Source organism: Conger conger, chromosome 4 (genome assembly GCF_963514075.1).
Source record: "Conger conger chromosome 4, fConCon1.1, whole genome shotgun sequence".
Taxonomy (NCBI): Eukaryota; Metazoa; Chordata; class Actinopteri; order Anguilliformes; family Congridae; genus Conger; species Conger conger.
In genome coordinates, this window is record NC_083763.1 from 35,837,482 (window position 1) to 35,855,129 (window position 17,648).

The 17,648-nt window shown below is 39.4% G+C and overlaps 1 protein-coding gene across 1 annotated transcript in view; it reads left to right on the top strand.

The window, feature by feature from the left end:
• The window catches only part of LOC133126606 (transmembrane protease serine 7-like), a 67,674-nt gene that overhangs the window by 42,948 nt on the left and 7,078 nt on the right, over positions 1-17,648 (top strand). Inside the window, exons 9-11 of the mRNA XM_061238950.1 lie at positions 3,962-4,069; positions 5,225-5,341; positions 7,463-7,643. Of these exons, the coding sequence (XP_061094934.1) occupies positions 3,962-4,069; positions 5,225-5,341; positions 7,463-7,643 (406 nt within the window). The remainder of the gene's footprint in view (positions 1-3,961; positions 4,070-5,224; positions 5,342-7,462; positions 7,644-17,648) is intronic.

Genomic DNA, 17,648 nt, shown 5'->3' on the forward strand with positions numbered 1-17,648 from the left:
AGATACATTTTTTATTAAATTCATTTTAGGTTCAATTGAAACATTAAAGACCCTGTGCAAATCATTCTTTGAAAATGCTTTTCAAAGGTTACTTACACATTGATTTAAAAATAATTTCATACATGTATGTAATGAATGTAATGATTTATTTTCCTAAGAACAATACAATGATCAACATTGCCACCTGGTGGAGTATTTGGTACTGATGGTTTTGAGACCACAATTGTGACGTCCCAAATGCTAATATATAGTTTTTGCCAAATGGGTGCAAGAACCCGGTACCTCAGATTGTGGTATCACACCTCATCCCGCTACGCCACCTGGCAATACGCCTTCTTTGGCATGTCATGTTTTATTTACATTATTTTAGTATCTTTGTCATGGTGCCTTAAATGACTTTGCAATCAGGGTTGATTTGGCAGAAGCCCCATCACATTACTGGTGTAATTTACTATTTTCTTTGATTGGTGGGAAAATCGTGATATTGTTTCGGAAAATAGCATTTAAAAGGCAATTAGGCTACATGCTCAATAAAGTGCAACATGCATCCATCTTAATGTACAATTTTATTCTTTGCATGAAAACACTCCCATTAATATGGTATTTTAGTAACGTTATTAGCCAACTACAACTGTAGAAGTATTAGTGTACATATTGCTGAACAGATTGGCCACTAGCGGAGTGAGCTGAGAACATCGATAAGATATAGCTAAGAGTGGTCCAGACCAATCTTACGAAAGTACAGAAGGTATACTTAGCTAAGAATGCTTTGGGAAATGCGCTGAAACGTTATGGTACAGCTTAAGGTATAACTTCTGAATGACGTAGCGTTAAGAAGGCATCGGGAAATGCAGCCATGATATGTGTTTTCTGTCTCTATAAGTCCCCTGCGTTTTCGCCTTTGTTTCTCTGTGGTTTCAGTAGTAGTGTTTTCTGTTAATTAATTTTCATTAATTTGTTTCACCTGTCTTCACTTCCTGATTATTGTGCACACCTGATTCTCATTTCCCCCTTGCCTATTTAAGCATGTCTGTTTTATTAGTTCTTTGCCAGATTCCAATGTGCTCCTGCCATTCTTTCCAGAATTTTTGCTGTCTGACCTGCCTGTGTTTCGACCGATTTTGTGCACCTCTACCACCGCTTCTTGGATTACCCGTCTGTTCGTATTTGACCCACTATGTTAGGACTTTATTTGGATTCCCAGTTTGTGATTTTGGATTTCGTTTCAGTTTATCTGACTTCTCTGACTGCCTTTCTGTTAACAGCACAACAGGCAAAAGTTTGTTACCTACTGGATTCCTTACACTTCAGTTAGTCTCACCCCTGTGGTTCTGTGGGGAACTGTAGTGTTGCACTTAATTGAACTGTGATTGTCACCCTTTGATGAGGTCATCAGAATGCTTCCCAAAAAACACATTAAGAAGTACATGCTTTTCAGTTGTAGTTGCATATGGGTTCATCTGCTTCTTTCACTTTTTATACGAGCATCATTGGAATGTATTAAGTTGACAAAATGTTCTTCTATCACTGTGTATAGAATATTTATAGTTTAATGGAATTATTATCTAGTTATTTGATGCAGATACTTCCCAGGAGTCTGTAAATAGTTCAGTAGTATTGTTGATGAGCTTACTGTAGCATTTCTAATGGAGTCCAGGCATGAATGTATGCAGTAGACCTATTTTGGTGCATTTGCTGTACGTTTTTTAATAGCTTTTAGTTAAATATTTCAAATGTAGTTGAAACATTACACATTCAATTTCAAATCAAAGCATTTACAAATTTTATCAAGACTGCGTTATTCTTTTACAGGAAGCAAAGAAAAGGAATATTAATCTGTTCCAAAAAATGGCAGTGTCGACATTATACGTATAAACTGAAGACATTTTTCAAGATTTAACTTCACTTTAAATTACTGAACTAATATTTAGTTGCATAACCATTGTTTTTGATAACTGCTGCGCCGAGGCTGAACGAACACAGTTCCTGTGAATTTTTGTGTTTTGCTTCAGAAACTGCATTTTTAATGTCACCCCACAAGTTTTCAATGGGGTTGAGGTCAGGGGATTGAGCTGGCCACACCGTTACCTCAATCCTTTTTGTCTGGAACCAAGATTTCTCGTGTGTTTGGGGTCGTTGTCTTGTTGAAAAACGTATTTCAGGGGCATTTCCCCTTCAGGATATGGCTACATAATCTCTCCAAGTATTTTGATGTATTCAAACTGATCCATAATCCCTGGTATACAAACCCAACACCGTAGTATGAACATGATACTACTACCATGATTGTTGCACCACCATGCTCTGGCTTGAATTCAGTGCCCGGGGGTCGTCTGACGTACTGTTGACGACCACTAGACCCGAAAATAACAATTTTACTGTCATCAGTCCACAGAATGTTACGCCATTTCTCGCTGGGCCAATCGATGTGTTCCTTGGCAAATTTTAACCGATTCTGCACATTTTTTTCAACAATGGTGCTTTATGAGGGCTTCTCGCTGATAGCTTAGCTCCGATGAAATGTTTCTGACTGTAACAGCACTTACAGGTAATTGTAGATCATCTTTGATCTTTCTGAAGCTGATGAATGGCTGAATCTTTGCCATTCTGACTATTCTTCCATCTGTTTTAACAGTAGTTCTTCCCCTTGTTTTGGGTTTTTGTTGCCATTTGAAAGCATTTGAAATCATTTTAGCTGAGCATCCTATAATTTGTTGCACTTCTTTATACGTTTTCCCCTCTCCAATCAACTTTTTAATCAAATGATGTTGTTCCTCCGAACAATGTTTGGAATGGCCCATTTTACTAAGCAATATTTCAGAAGGAAATATGTTTTATAATAATGTGTGAAACATTTGCCTCCCTTCTTCCTTAATAAATGACAATTAATGACACCTGTTTTTTCACAGAATGAATGAATTCTCAAATTAAACTCCACACTGCTATTATTTTGAACATGCCCCTTTCAATGAATGAGTCAATTACTCAGAACAAGTGCATGTGCATGTCATGACAGTTGGGTCTGTTGTTTTTCTATTACACTACTACATCTATAAGTAAAGTATTTGCCATGCAGATATATCACTACTATTAATAACAGTGGTTCATCCAGTTATTGATGTTGTACTGCTATTTTCTTGAACACAACTGTAGATTATATTACAAATCATAATGTTAGCCATCTTAACCTCATTTTACTTGGCTGTCGATGATGTTTAGCCCGAACGGACACTTACTGGTTGAATGGACCAGTTCCGGTAAGCATCTGTTCGGGCTAGATTATGTTCTGCTATATTAATCGAATCAAGCCTACAAACTATAACGTTACTATTAACCTCATCTCCCCAATTCACTTGCTGTTTGGCTATCAATAATTTTGTTCATGTTGCAATGAGCTGTACTTATCTTGTGTAAATATAGCTATGGTTAACCACTTCAGCGATACCAATGTTTTCGTTTTGGCGAGGCCTGCAATTAACAGCGATGGGTCCATACATATACAGCTCAGTATTTCTCATGCAATTATTGCTGTATTCTTGTTATCTATTTTTTACAGGTGTATGATAGCGCAGGCTGTCAATCAAAAGTGAATGCATAAATAATTAGGACAGAACTTGAGAGTCTTGAGTCTGCTATATTAAGAAATTCAGGTCTTACATCAAAGCGGGTTTTTAACTTTGAATAAGTCTAATAAGTAGACATATACATATATTGTAATTTAGTAATTGTTTAAAGGAACAATTTAAATATAAGAGAAGGGAGACTGCAAAGGGTTTTTAATTCAGTACAGTATCATTCACATGTTTGCATTTTCAGTTTACCTCAATAATTCTATAGTTAATTTTTAAAGTATTTTTGCGTTTGCCAGTCAGGGGTGCCAATAATTCTGGAGCCCACTGTATACAGAATGCACAAAGGGACTACCATGTACTGAAGAATAATCCTCTTCATTCCTCTTAAGCCAAGCCTTCCAAAAATTGTGCTGGCTCCACCCCCTTGCACCCACTGTACGTCTGCAATGGAGAGAAGGACTGTGCCAATGGCAAGGATGAAACCAACTGCACTCTGGGTAAAGACAGCTGTTAATGTTTTCAGAGAAATAGTTAATATTCTAGCTGAGTTTATACTGAAAGTTGTATTGGTGAAATGAAGGGGAATATTTCATCTAAATATGCATGTACACAAATGCACATGTTTGCACACACAGGCATGCACATATGCATACATATACAAACACAGATTTTTGCTCACCTAACCTGTTTTTCTGTACTTATTACAGATTACAATTGCTAACCTGCATTTTTCAATACTAAGTTCACTTTTTCAAAACTATCTGTACCAACAGGCAGCTTGACTAAATAGCTTAATTCATGCCCAAAATGCATGAAAACAAAAGACAAACTGTGGACATTGCTCAAAATAAAATAATTATACCAAAACACCAGCACTAGTTTTCAACAAGAATACTTTTTCAATGAGAACAATGAGCTAACAAAAACCCATTAAGAACAGGTGACTTTTTTCTGTAAATCTTTGATATAATATACACACACTGAGCACCTAATTAGGAACATTATACCTACCTAATATTGGGTAGGGCTTCCCTTTGCTCCCTTTGATTCTGTTCCGTGTTGACATGATTGCATCACGCAATTTCTGCAGATTTGTCAGCTGCACATTTATGCTGCAAATCTCCTGTTCTACCACATCCCAAAGCTGTTCTACTGGATTCAGATTCAAACTGGGAAGGCCTCTGAAGAATATTGAACTCATTGTCATGTTCATGAAACCAGTTTGAGACAACTTTTGCTTTGTGACATGGTGCATTATCATACTGAAAGTAGGCATTAGATGTTTTCAATTTTTTAAAACTGTTCATTGAATACATTTTTGTCAAAGCAATGAAAAAATCATTCACAACATACTGTTGTGCTAACTGCGTTAAGAGTTTTGAAAAAGTAAACTCTTTCTAAAAATGCTTGTTAGCAAAAAAAGAAAAATGTAAAGACCACCTTCCCTCCTCTCATTGCACTTTACACTCAAGACATTGAAAATATGACAATCTGTATGCCGTGATGTGTGTCTATGGTGTGATGAGTGTGTTTTGTTGTAATTAGTGTGCATGCTGTGATGATATGGTGTGACATGTAGAGTGATACAGTGTGCGCATATATGGTATGGTGGGTGTGCATGATACAATTTGCATTATTCTTTTTTCCTGCAGAAACAAGCTGCTCAGACATCCGGTACCAGTGCAGGAGTGGAGCCTGTATTCTTAAGAGAAATGCTAAGTGTGATGGTGTTTTTGACTGTTTGGACCACAGTGATGAAAGTGACTGTGGTGAGTGTCAGACTTGAGTAATTTGATTGACTTTATTAGTAATAACATAATTAGAATCAATAACCTACTACTGCTACTGCTACTGCTACTACTACGGGACCCCACAGAGGCACCCGGAGAACATACGATCCCGAGACCTTCTTGCTGGAAGGCAATTGAGCCACCCATAGGGACCAGGGTCGTGTCAGAAACAGATTTCTTGCTGACACGATAGGGACCGGGGCAACAATCAGGGTTTTCTATTATCGACTGAATATCGACTTAAAGCATGAAATAGCTTACGCAGTACGTACGAAGATACAGAAAGCTGTAACACGATGGTAGAGGAAACAAGTCAGCTTACACTTCAAGTCCATGCTAGCAAGGAGAAATCAAGCATGGAGAATGCAGTAAAAAATATGAGTGTCTCAGTTGCATAACAGTCTTTTAATTTGAAAGTACTATATAAGTTTGTCTTTATGAAAAGTTTTTTTTCCGGTAGTCCACAAGTAGCTCGGTTTACAAATAAAAGTGTAAATATTTGCTTGCTTTTGTGTTTGCTGTTGCCAACTTTAGCTAGCTTGTTTGCTTACTAGGTTTTATATGAGAAATCAGTTAATATAATGTCAGCTAATTGTTATCTTCAATAGTCCGCTAGTTTGGATTGCATGTTACCTAGGTAGTAGATGTGGGCGTGACCTAGAAGTGTTGTCATTTAAAAAGTCCCCTGTACTATATTGCAATTTGCAGTAAAGTACATTGGAAAACCAGGTAAATCTCAATTAAATCTTTGGTTCATCTTAACCGGCTGAGCCGTATAAGCCTGCCCGTTCGTATCTGCACCACAATCCGCATTGCTGTCAAATTAAAAATTTCTAACCCTAGGACCCACAGGCCGATTGGAACATGCATTAAAATAAATAACTAATAGGTAATTTCAGACTTCTAAAGGTCAAGAGAGGAATAGCAGCAACAAACACCTTCAGACCACAACACTGTTTATCCCTCCCCCTTCTCTGTAAACACGCTGACGTTGAAACACCATTTGCTGTGGCAATTAGAACCAATGAGCTTGAATTATTGTACAGTTAAACAATGTTTTGGTACAGAGTGTCAGGCCGTCAACGGTATATTTTCAAACCCAAATTTAAGGCCTATAAACACAGGCAGAGAGTTAGTAAACATGTCAGTGAGCCTTTTTCAATGATAGGAAGGGATTTAACAAAAAAATCTTACCTATTGTACCTTTAAACTCACGGTTATATCTGTATAACCTATTTTAAGCTAAACCTATTATACAAAATGGTTGACGTTTTACAACAAACAAAAAATATTTTGTGATGCCTACATCTAAATAGAGGACTTCCTCTTGGAGTTACAAGGAATCTCTCATCCGAGTGATTCTTTCTGAGGAAGACGGTGGAAACAATATTTTATTATTATTCAGTATGTTTACAAATAAGGAGCCAGCCTGCTTTTGAATAATAAATAGCATATGAAATTCTGGAATCTGTTTGACTTGTTGATTGGGGTTCGGCATTTAACAAAAATTTAAATCAATGGACTTCAATTAATATATTAGTATACATAATGGTATTATTGCGATTATTTTTTATGATCCGTTGAGGACAGCTGCCAGGAGAGGGGACAGAGGATGACAGGCAGGGAAAAGTGCTTTTTTTTGGGGGGGGGGGTAAAAGGTGTTGTATAGTTTAGTAAGCCTGCATTAAAAAATAAAAAAAAATTCAGTTAATTCAGAAATACATTCTTCTGACCATGGTGTTCCCTGACTCGGTTTTGATCACTGAGATGGTCATTTGACTAATTGACTAATTGAATTTACCTGACCCTGGTGACATCTGTCAGCATGTTCTTCCAGCATGATTTTGTACTTCTGAGACAGTTTTCCAATGAGCAGATTGTAGTTTTCTGCCTATATGTATTTATTGACCACTGTTGCTGATCCTGATCCTACACTGCTACCCATTGGGACCACATACTGACCTTTGATCTCCACACTCACCACACAATGAGCGCTGCTCCCCCCTACTGACAACAAACTGCTTCATTGAGGCAGTAACAAACTGATCCTGTTCTCTCCTGATGATGACCACAGTAAAGTGTTGTATTTCTGTCTTGCAGCCTGTGGCCTGCCCAGCCTGGGAAGGTGGGGGCAAGGGCGTGTAGTGGGCGGTACCAATGCAGTGGAGGGGGAGTGGCCATGGCAGGTCAGTTTGCACTTTGGAGGATATCTCTACTGCGGTGGAACTGTCATCTCAGCTCAGTGGCTTCTGTCAGCAGCTCACTGTTTCAGCAGGGAGAGGTACTACACTACAGACTCTTACCCTACACATTCACACACACTGCACATGTGTTACACAAGTATTTGGACAGTGGCACAATTTATGTTCTTTTGGCAAGTAAAATATGGAACAGCATTTTTACTTCAGTCCATGTTCGAGTTTTGTAATGGTTCGGGGTTTCACTCTGTGAACTTATCCAGCTAACACCACAATCCTGCTTTGTGAGATGCACCCCCCATACTGAGTCAGGAGTCAGTTGCCCATAGCGATAGAATCATCTCACTATCTGCTAAAATGCTAAGATTTTTTGTGTCTCTGCCTTGTAATGAAGGCATCCACTATGGGGTAGTAGAAAGTAAATTTGTTGTAGATAAAAATATCAGGAAATAAAAGCTGAAATTCGGATCTGTCATCTTTTGACCTCAAACTCAATTGTCTTCAGTGTATAGTAAAAACAAAGGAATTGACCTTGCTGTTCCAATACTTTTGGAGGGGACTGTAACTAAATTGCTGAAATGTCATAAATGTATTCCAAGAGCTATTTTATTTGCTTGCTACCTGTTTGCTTATATTTAGTTGAATATTTAGTTTCATAATGACAATAGCCAAGAACATAAAACTGTTACAGTTGAGATCAGACACATTCGGATTCTGGGATTAGCCTTTGGAGCTGGTCAAACTGGTCAACCAGCTGTTTCAAAACCTAGCTCAAGGTGTCTTTTTCAACAGGGGTTGATATTGGCTTGTGAAGCTGGACAGGGATATAATGTTGCAAGCGATGAGAAAATACAGAAAACACTGCCTGCTGTTCATACTCCTGGACGTCAGGAGGCAGCAGAGCCATAAGTTCTTTGCTGGAGTGATGTCACTGCCGTTCCGCCATTTTTCCGCCTCATATGCTCTGGCAATGTATAATGCATATGTTCCGTGATGCATGTGGCTTGCAGTTGCGCCATGCCTTACTATAGAGTCACTGGCTAACAGACAGGCTAACAACACGGCCTCGATCCCAAAATACCAATTTTTATAAGAACCGTAGCACAAGAAACCCGATTTTAGGAAAAGGCACTAGTCCATTTAAAAGTAGGACGTGTTCAGTTTGGGTGAGAAACTGTAAAACCTGTTAAAAAGTTTGTAGAAGAGCGCAAACTAATCTTTTTAATAAAAACTACCAAATGGATTTTTATGAGATTTTCCATGTATATTGGTCCCAAAATGGCGAAATGACGAGGCGGCGGGTGATTTTCAGGTTTTGCATGCAAGTGTGGTCCGGACGTGCCTCTTAATGCACACTAGCCTATAGCAACTTTCTAATTGTTCTCCTTAAATCAGTTGATGTTTGAGAATAAAGTTCCAAAATGGTAGCAATGGAAACCATCTGGAAAACTGACAAGAAAAGTCTAATTGATCGGTCATAATATTTTGTGACAAGAACATGCAATCACTTACCACAAACAAACATGTTAAATGCTGTATGTCATTTTGTATAGTGAATTTACCATCTACAAAATATAATTGGTCACAAACAATTGTTTAGTGCTGTTAGAATACTTGGCTAGATTTTAGCTATAGAGTAAATAAATGCTCATCTCCTGATTTCTCCATTCAAGTTATTCAAGGAACTCTGATTCACGTCTTAGTTTATTTCTGTAGCTCAGAAAACCAACAAATCGTGACATAAAACCAAGGAGGTTAGCATAAATACAAGCTAGCAAGGCTACGTCGGGTAGTTAAGGAAAATAAAAAGCTACCAGGCAAATTTAACTCTCACTCAGCATGAAAATGCCACAGTGCTGGTGTCACGTTTGCATTAGCAATTCTATATTCCTACAACAAATAAACCAGAGCTATCCGATACATGTTAAATTAATCTCAAGTTCATGTTGATGGTTGAATTGAGTTACTATTAGCTTTACTATACTATAAATTACTATTTACTATTAGCCAAATGATGTTTTGCTAATTGGTGAAATCAGGTGGTGTAGCACAGTTAAAATGCCTGCAGACAATGCGGCTTGCAGGACATGGAGTTCAGTAGTTCAGCTGTAGAATTTAACATAACTGTCGTGTTGTCGTTCACCCCCCAGCCCATGTGTAACTGCCTTGCACATTAAAGGATTATACCACAATAATGGCAAGAACAGGCCATTCAGCCTAGCAATGCTTGCCTTTTCCTACCACTAAAGTGTACCTACTGTTCAGTTTGCCTAAAACCTAAATAGTGTCTAGCACTATATCAAACCCCCAGTGTGACCACTCTCTGTGTGAAAAAATACTTCCTAATATCTGTGCAGAATTGATCTTTTTGCCAATTTCCATTTATGTCCCCCTGTTCTGTGAACCAAAGTCACCCTGAAGAATCGCCTGAAGTTCACTTTGTCATCCATTTAATGATTTTAAAAGCCTAAATGAAATCCTCCCTACGTCTTAAGCTTAAAGAGATTAAGCATCTTAATTCTTTCCTCAAAACTTTTATCTTATTTACGTGGAATCAATCTGGTTGCCCTTCTCAGAATCTGTTCCAGAACCTGGAGTATCTTAATTGTAGTGTGGTCCCCAGAACTGCACATAGTACTCTAAGTGTGGTCTGATAAGGCTATTGTATACGGTGAGTATAACTTCCTTAGATTTATACTCAATACCCTTAGCTATGTATTGCTACTGCCCCGTTTTACTGCTACAGTACAGTGAAGTCAAGGTCATTTATTTAAATGATAGAGCGGTGGTCCCAGTACCGATCCCTGTGGGACTTTCCACAACACCATGCTCAGATAAGGTCCCTCCTACTACTGCTCTTTATGTTGTATCCTGTAACCAGTTCCGAACCCACTCAGAAATGGCTCCTGTAATTCCGACCATGCTTACTTTGAAAATTAGTTTGTTAGGCAGTACCTTATCAAATGCTTTTTGTAAATTGAAGTATATAATATAAACCTTGCTAACATCAAAACCCTTGGTAGCTTCCTCAAAGAATGCCAAAAGGTTTGTCAGGTATGTTGTACCAAAAACCTGTTGGCTGTCCCTTAGAAGGTTATTGTTTTCAAGAAATAATTCCTGTTTGTCTCTACTGATAGATTACAGAATTTTACATGTGATGCAAGTTGAACTGACAAGCCTGTAGTTTCCTGGATCATTACGGTCCCCTGTCTTATATATTGGTATTATATTACCTTGTTTTCAAGTCATTTCACCAGTTTCTAAAGACTCTAAAATACTTGCCAGTGGTTTAAAAATGATCTGTGCCATCAGGGCCTGCTGCCTTATTTTTAAAGCCCACCCTGATTCTAAAGGCTTGGTAGCGTAAGGCTTCAAACTAAGACAAGCCAGCTAGAGCGACCCGTCAGCAAAATCTGCTTGCTGGTTGAAGGCCCACAACCTAAGGCTGACTGAGGCCTGCATTAACTTGCGCACGTGCTTACACACATGCAGATGCAAACACTGATCCTTTGCACACATCATGTTAATAGTATATGGCTCCTTAGAAAATTTGCATTTTTGATTGTTATAGCTTGCTTCCTGCAGTAGCTATAAGGGGCCGGCTATGTAGGAGCCATTTTCCATTCAAATGAGTTGAATGCGTGCTACAGGAACACAGAGAACTTTGTTTCAATTTAGGATCTTTTATTTTGAAATAACTCTTATTTTGGTTATTATGAGAAGGCCTTGAGCTTTAAGATGGCCGACACTCACTTTTGATTGTTAGAACACTGAGAACAAAGGAATTAGGAAGATGTAAGAGCACACAGTTCTTTACGGCTATTGAAGACTATTTGACCCTTTTTGAATACTTAAATGTCACATTTTCATTATTTGGATCTACTTATTTAACCACTTTCTACTAACCATTTGTTGAATCATTGGAATCTATTGGAGTTTCCTTTGTTTGCTCTCACTTTGCTTGCTTACTCACCTGCCAACTCACCTGCCTCTCCTGCCTGCCCTGCATCCCTCTCTACCCCCAACCATCGCATCTTCATCCATAAAGGTACAATTCAATCATTGCAAAGCCAGTCAAAGAAGCTCGATATTACGTCTAAACTTGTGGCTATTTTATGGACAAATTTGAAAATATGCCATTACAGTAGCTTTATTAAATGTAGTTTCACACACGTTTGGAATGAATTTACACTTTGCACTTTTGAACCTGCCCCACTTTTCATTCACAGTCCAGCAATGCAGAACTTGCCCCCAATCTACATAAATTTGATTGGATCTTTTTAACATTGGTGCACCTAAAATGAAAAATCCTGGACTTAGAGGGGTACCTCTTAATTTGCCAAGATTACATCAAAACCTTTTTTGGAATGATAATTTGTCCCAGGTGTTTCCAATACCTCTATCCTGCAAATTCTGTGTCTGTGACTGACATACTGTTAGGGAGGACATACTGTTAGAAATGTGTTTCCGAAAATCAACATGAATATTATGATTAAAATATCAGTTTAACCTTAAATCAGTGTGTTGAGGACAATAATTCTGCTTATGTGGAATTTTAATGTGATAAAATGACTGTTTATGTGGCCTTTATGAGACGGGTGCGTGGGGGGTTTGGACCCGAAATGCACGACTCGGGCTTTATTTGGGGAATATCCAGGGAGCGTAGTCAAAAACAAGCAATGTTCATACACGTAAATATCCAGCCAGAAAACCGCAAGAGTCGCAAGAGTCAAGACCAAAGTCTGTTCCGCGGGGCAAAAGTACAAAAACAGCAGGCAAAGACGTGGTACAGGCAGGCAATGGTCAACAAAACAGAAGTCAATAATCTTTGGCCGGTAAACAGGCTTGGATCGTAACAGGTAGATAATGGCTTGTTCTAACCGCTGACGAGACCGCACTGATAACCAGGAGCCAACCAATTTCGCACAGACATGCCATGAAACTGAGCTTATATGCAGGTGTAGACAGGTGTAGACAATTAGCTTGAGAGCAGCAAGAGAATGGAAATCAGGTGCAGGATTGACAAGTTAATGAGATAATTAGTAATCATTAGTAATAAACCTATCCTGCCCTAGCATTAGTAAATTAGTAATTGACATGCACAAGAAACATAAGGTAACATGAACACATGATTAGAATGTTAGTATTACCCAATCCTGATCTAGCATTAGTAGGTTAGTAAATAGACAAGGGAAATTGAAACAATTAGGGTGTGAGTGACAGAAAGGGAGAGAGAGAAAGCAGGAATGCAAGGTTTGCAGAAAGACATGAAAAAGTGTGTGCTAAATCAATGAACAGTACAACATAACTTGGAACATAAATTGTGACATAACAAGTTTGCAAAACAATGACAATTAACTATATAACATGACATGGCAAGACTAACAATTAAATCGTAACAACTAAACATGAAACATAACATGACATGAAACATAAAAACGTGGTGAGACTAGACTAACATAATACGTGACATGACAATAACATAACCAAGAAAATAAGTAAACATAAAACATGACATGACAAACATGAAACGTGACACTTTAAGCGCTCATTTTACCAGCATTCCATCAATGTGAAATGCTGGACCCCGACGGCACCGAAAAACAGGCAAATTTCAGTGAGCATTGCATTGTTTACATTTATGGAGCTCGAAAATGGTGACGCAAGAATAGCTTTTACTGGTTGACTTCACGTGCTCATACATGGCAGTTGGTGGCAGTTCAAACTCTCAGAATTGTGACTGTTTTATTTTCAATATTTTCGCTGGATATGTCCCGCCTTATTAGTCCAAAGTCCCTGATTACTTTTGAATAGTTTCAATGGATTTTGACAATAGACATGTCAGACTTCAATCATGTTAACGCTTTCAAGCGTGCGCCTAAGTTTAGGTAGCAAATAACCATGTTGTATCCTTCTAACGTAATTTACATTGCAACTGAACTCTCAGATCACATGGAATCACCGATAGCGGCCAACAGAAATTAATGACGATTCATAAAATGTATAACTTTTAAAGATTTAAATCGATCCTATGGTGGGGACTTTTGTCATTTATGGATGGTGTGACAGAAATTTTTGGTGCTGTTGACCATATTCGAATGCTTTCATTTACATAGTTTGAATGACCAAGTGCCGTTAAAAAGCAAATTGTATGGGTTTCTCCTATTCGCTTATCCTAGCAACATCATAATAACCTCGTACAGGGACCAGTAAAGGCTTAGAACACGCTAGCACTTAGTTCTTGTAAAAATTGTATTGCCGAACAAATGTGCACACACAGCGGTCTACATTCTAAAGCTCCACTTTGCCCTCCCTAATACTGTGTCAAAAAAAGGCCATTTATAGCATGTAAAAATTCCTCACTTTTTCCTTGTCACAAAATTCCATAAAATATCCAGTTAATAATAGTATTGTCACGTCTGAGCCCCTTTTCCCATTGTTTTTTCCTTCTCTGCTTTCTCTTCCCATTTTGTGTCTCCGCCCTCCACTCCTTGTATGTATTTCACTATCTGTTCCCCAGCACTTATACCTGTTTATCATTTAGTTAATTGGTTAGTATATTTAAGCCTGTTTTGTTCTTTTGTCACTTGTTCGTCAGTTCTGTTGCCTTTGTCTAAGGTTTTGTTCCATTCCTTCGATTTTCTGTTAATTAACTCTGCCTGTTATTTTTGGACTTTGTTTCTGGATCACGTTTTTGCACTTTCGCCTGTTTGGACTGACAACTTGGTTTTTTAACTTTTCCTGTTCATTGGATTACGCTCTGTCTGCCCTTTATCTGCCTACATTGTTAAACCTGCCATTTTCTTGTTACCCCTGAGTCTGCGCTTGGTTCCTGTATTCCGCAAACCTGACAGAACGAACTAGCCAGCACTAGAGCCAGCAGACTTCAGACCTTTACTTCGCAGCAATTATTTTGTCTGCACCAAGGGAACAGCCCATTATCAGAATACAAGGCCCTGTGCAATATATTTCTTAATGGACTCTGAACGTTTGAGGGATGAACTTGGGTTCGGGGGTCTCCCTCGGACCTTAGAAGAGGTTATCGACTCGGCCATCGACGTAGAGTCCCGATTCAGTCACGGCCCAGTCTGCTACTCCATCCCGAGTCCAGTCGCCGGTTTCAACCCAGACCCAGCTTCCAGAACCACACCAGGTCCAGCTTCCAGTTCCATCCTGAGTCCACTCTTCTCCTTCCTGACCTCCTGAAGGTGGCTGCTAGGGTGTTACTAGGTGGTTGCTATGTGGTTGCTAAGGGGTTACGAGGGTGTTGCTAAGGTGTTGTTAGGTGGTTGTTTGGTATTCATAACATCGAATTAGAGAGATGAGGTGAGGTGCTAGAACACCATAAAAGGTAATTGGCATAATGGAACCAAATAAGCAGTATATAAACTTCATATGTGATGTAAAACCCCATGCTAACCCAATGATGGAATTTAGTGGGGGCCAAAGGGGGTTTTGCGTGCTTGTCCTTCTGATGTTGCTGGAAGAATATTAGTAGGGTTAATTATTATCCTCCGTCCAAGAACAGAGCACAATTACGTTTAAGAATATACTGGGTCCGTTGCCAAGGGTCGGATATGGATTGACCTGCCCCATGTCCCGCTTATGGCTGGCCTGAAACGGATCAGTACAATTCTTAATATTCTCCGTTCTCAAACGGGGCCATATTGTAAACTTAGTGGTTACTATAGTTTTACTCGTTTATCTGACTCCATTTAAGATTAGAATTTAGAAATTTGGGTTTGAAACTTACGCGAACCTCGGGAGTGATTACACTCGACTCGTACCTGCGCCACCATTACTCAATATATGCTCCCGGGATTAGCATTATTGCTGAAATCTCAGTTTGGTGGAGAACGCAGAGGCTGAGGGTCCAGCCAACACAATACATGCAAAACTGCCATGATAGTTGCGAGCCCAGGTCAGCGTAGCATTAACTGGGCTCCTTAGAGCTAATTTGACAGGAACCAGCGCCGTAACCCCCATGGGTTCCCTTCGCACCAAATTACAAGAGCCATGCGTCACCGATCCTTTAATGGGCAGAAACTTGACGGCCTCACAGCTTAGAACTACCACAGATGTACCAAGCCGCTGATCGGTCGGTCTTTAGCCACCATTTCCCCCTGAGTATCCAGTTGTAATTTAGGCCGGAAAGGTACAAGATGAATTAGAATCATGGAGATCACGCAAGTTACAAACAAAATAGTTTATTCACAGACAGGTAGGTTATTAGCTTTAGAATTCCAATAGTCAATTACAGAATACACAAATTAAGAATAGAGATAGAGTAAATCATCATACCTAGCCTGCGTTGGCTACACACAAACAAAGAGTATAGAATATGCCGTGTATGGGAAGCCGATTACGATCTTCCGTTGCTACACATACATAGAACGTGCTGTGCGGGAAGCCGGTTACGATCTTCCTGATACTTACTATACTATACATACAATATGTTGTGTGGGAAGTCGAATACGATCTTCCCCTGCTACACATACATACATACATACCTACATACCCAAGACATGTTGTGTGGGAAGTCGAATATGATCTTCCCAGATTGGTCTGTCTACCTTGCTTTTATGCCAAATCATACGTTTGAAACCAGGCGGCAGTGCCATAAATCAACCTGGAGGGGTGGTCAAATCAGGAATTTAGACCCCCACCCTTGGGGGTTGTTAAGTTGGGAAAATGAGATGATTACCAGGAGAGGACGTGTAGGTTTTCCCTTGAGTAACTGAAACTATGGTTTATTAAACTCCATTTGGTATGAAATGTATCTCATCCGATTCCTTGATTTTACCAGATCACATCCATACCAAACATCCATAACCTTATGTTTTATTATGTTGCAGTTATCGTGAAACTTCCCTCCTGATTATCCATTTTACATGCAAGACCTGTTACCATTACATAAGACTTAATGCAATAATACAAGGATCGCATGGACAATGTTTTCAAGGTTTTACCGGGTCTATTTACTATCTTAATAGCCGTTTTGAATATTTAATCAAGGAGAGCAGTCACCGGTGTAATGATAGCAGTGCCCAAATGAGGGCACTGTGGCATTGTCCGGAGTCTTCCCACTTGGAGGTGCCCTGGTAGTCGGTCACGATTCCCATGACTTATTGACCCCTCAACTAAAACATCTTCCCCTTATCTCCTTTGGCCTGACACTCCCCAAAGCTAGTTTAAACAACATTGACCAGAAACCCCAGCTCTCAGGCCCCTCACAAATGGCAGCCCTTCCTGACCTTAACCACTATGCTACAGGCTGCCCCATCGTATCTATGAATGCTGTAGTTGGGAGTTTTCATGATAACTGCATTATGCTGTAAATATGTATTTGTGCCTCTCATGGTAATATACCTTTTGTGTAAACCTGATTTGGGTGAATAAAAGGAAAGGAGACACAACCCCAGACTGCTTGGTTTCTTCTCCTTATCTCTGAAATCCAGGCCTTAGTTCTTGACCCTAAAAGTGAGTCACCCATCTGTAATTTACAGCCAGCCCCACTAGGCAGTGGTCGGGCTAAAACACATGGCTTCTACAGAGACAGCTTTTGCCCAGTTTCCCCTCGGCTCCTGAATGGTTATGACATCAAAGGTAGACTGTTACAAATTACACCAGTCGCACTGAACCAATCAGAATAACACCAAACATTACTATATTCTGACCTGGGGTTATCATGAAACATCTTTATGCCATCTCCAATATTCCTGTGCTCTAACCTGTCAGGAAAAGGGGGCTCCAGGTATCCTTCTCTAGCTCTCCCCCACAGGCATGTGTGCCAAAAGGTGGGGGCTAACAATGCATGCTCCGGGAGGGGGAAGTCAGCAAGCTGACCAGCGCATGACACCAAATGTTACTTATGACTGGCTTACAGTGAACTATAAAATCTTCTAGCATGTTATAACTCAGTTGCTAGGTGTGTTAGGGTGATGCCAAGGTGTTATGCCACCCTCTAAAACAGGTACTGTCCTTTACAGGATGAGTGGTGTGTCACTCAAATGAATTGGAATGTCCCACAACAAGCTAAACGGCATGTGTGGTTTTACGCACAGCTATTTCAGAATATTTAATGCCAT